General features: G+C 51.3%; 1 protein-coding gene across 1 annotated transcript in view; it reads right to left on the bottom strand.

Moving 5' to 3' along the window:
* Positions 1-950: 950 nt before the first annotated feature.
* The window catches only part of pik3cg (phosphatidylinositol-4,5-bisphosphate 3-kinase, catalytic subunit gamma), a 9,261-nt gene continuing 8,516 nt past the window's right edge, over positions 951-1,695 (bottom strand). Inside the window, exons 22-23 of the mRNA XM_025058159.1 lie at positions 1,604-1,685; positions 951-1,504 (exon numbers count right to left, since the gene is read on the bottom strand). Coding sequence (XP_024913927.1) covers positions 1,305-1,504; positions 1,604-1,685 — 282 coding nt within the window. The 3' untranslated portion in view covers positions 951-1,304. The remainder of the gene's footprint in view (positions 1,505-1,603; positions 1,686-1,695) is intronic.

The raw sequence follows: 1,695 nt of genomic DNA, 5'->3' as shown, positions 1-1,695 counted from the left end.
CAGCATATTGTCAGTGCATCAGGTGTTGAGCCGAGAGGAGCTGAGATTACTGGAGCATTAACTGACCACCACAGACACACAGAGACGACTGACCAATCAGAGAGAACCACTGACAACATGAGAGAAAAGAAAGACCAGTATCAAGAAAGGAAGTCTCGTCCTCTGACAGGAAGTGGTGTCTCTGTCCAGGACCAGGCTCCAGGACCAGAGTCCAGAACCAGGGTCCAGGACCAGGGTCCAGAACCAGGGTCCAGTACCAGGGTTCAGAACCAGGGTCCAGGACCAGAGTCCAGAACCAGGGTCCAGGACCAGAGTCTAGAACCAGGGTCCAGTACCAGGGTTCAGAACCAGGGTCCAGGACCAGAGTCCAGAACCAGGGTCCAGTACCAGGGTTCAGAACCAGGGTCCAAGTCCAGAACCAGGGTTCAGGACCAGAGTCCAGGACTAAGGTCCAGTACCAGGATTCAGAACCAGAGTCCAGGACCAGGGTCCAGGACCAGAGTCCAGAACCAGGGTCCAGAACCAGGGTCCAGAACCAGGGTCCAGAACCAGAGTCCAGGACCAGAGTCCAGGACCAGGGTCTAGTACCAGGGTTCAGAACCAGAGTCCAGGACCAGAGTCCAGAACCAGGGTTCAGAACCAGAGTCCAGGACCAGAGTCCAGGACCAGAGTCCAGGACCAGGGTCTAGTACCAGGGTTCAGAACCAGAGTCCAGGACCAGGGTCCAGTTTGAACTGTAGAAACAGGCGTTGACAGGAACCGTGGTCTGGAGACATGGGTCAGTCTGAGTTTAGTCAAACACTGTTAACTCACCGACTGCTGTTTGGTTTTTTTTAACCGGGTTAGTTAGTTAATTCATTACACAATGGAACTGGATCAGTACCAGCTGACAGACACCAGTGACGTCAGCTGGTACTGCAGTCATGTGAACCACACACAGAACACGTCCATTTTAAACATTTAATTTGCTTTAATGAAACGCTAATTTTGTCCAGTAGGAGGCGCCCTCGTTGGTCTGTGTTCATTCAGCTGCTATGGTTCAGATCAACATCAACGAAAATCAACATCAGGTACAGTATGAGTGGAGGCGGAGCTAAAAGACGTCACGTGACAAGATAAAAACAACGATATGTTTGAAGCTCAGCTTTAAAAAAGTTAAAAAGTCAACACAACAAAAACACTCTTTAAAAATCCACCACATTCATGTGATTAGAACAGAAGTAGGTGACACAGAGGTAACCTGAGACTCTACTTGGTCAAACACCTCCGTGACCCCTCCGTGACCCCCACCTGTCAGACTGGGTCTACGTGGACCGTTTGTCTACGCCCTGTTTGATTCCCAGGACCAGGTGAACAAACCAGTTGATCTGGACCATCCAGCCTTTCTCCCTGCAGATCTCTATCTGGTCCAGTAGGTGGCGCTCTGCCTCGTCCTCGTTGCGGCCAACAGTCAGGGCCTCGCGGATGTAGACGATGTCCTCCTTACTGGTGAGCTGAGGCATCCCTGAGGAGGAGAACCACAGCCACCGCCGTTACATTTGGATTCAATTATTAGTGTTGGATTATTTCTGTAACCGGCGGTAACCACCACCAGGGGTCGTACCAGTCATCAACATCATGGAGAAGAGGATGATGAGCAGGTTGGTGTGATGTCGAAGAGTTAGGTAGGCCTTCACACACACGTCCTGGGGGGGC

This window comes from Cynoglossus semilaevis, chromosome 8 (genome assembly GCF_000523025.1).
Source record: "Cynoglossus semilaevis isolate Cse_v1.0 chromosome 8, Cse_v1.0, whole genome shotgun sequence".
Classification (NCBI taxonomy): domain Eukaryota; kingdom Metazoa; phylum Chordata; class Actinopteri; order Pleuronectiformes; family Cynoglossidae; genus Cynoglossus; species Cynoglossus semilaevis.
This window is presented reverse-complemented; position numbering and strand designations above follow the sequence as displayed.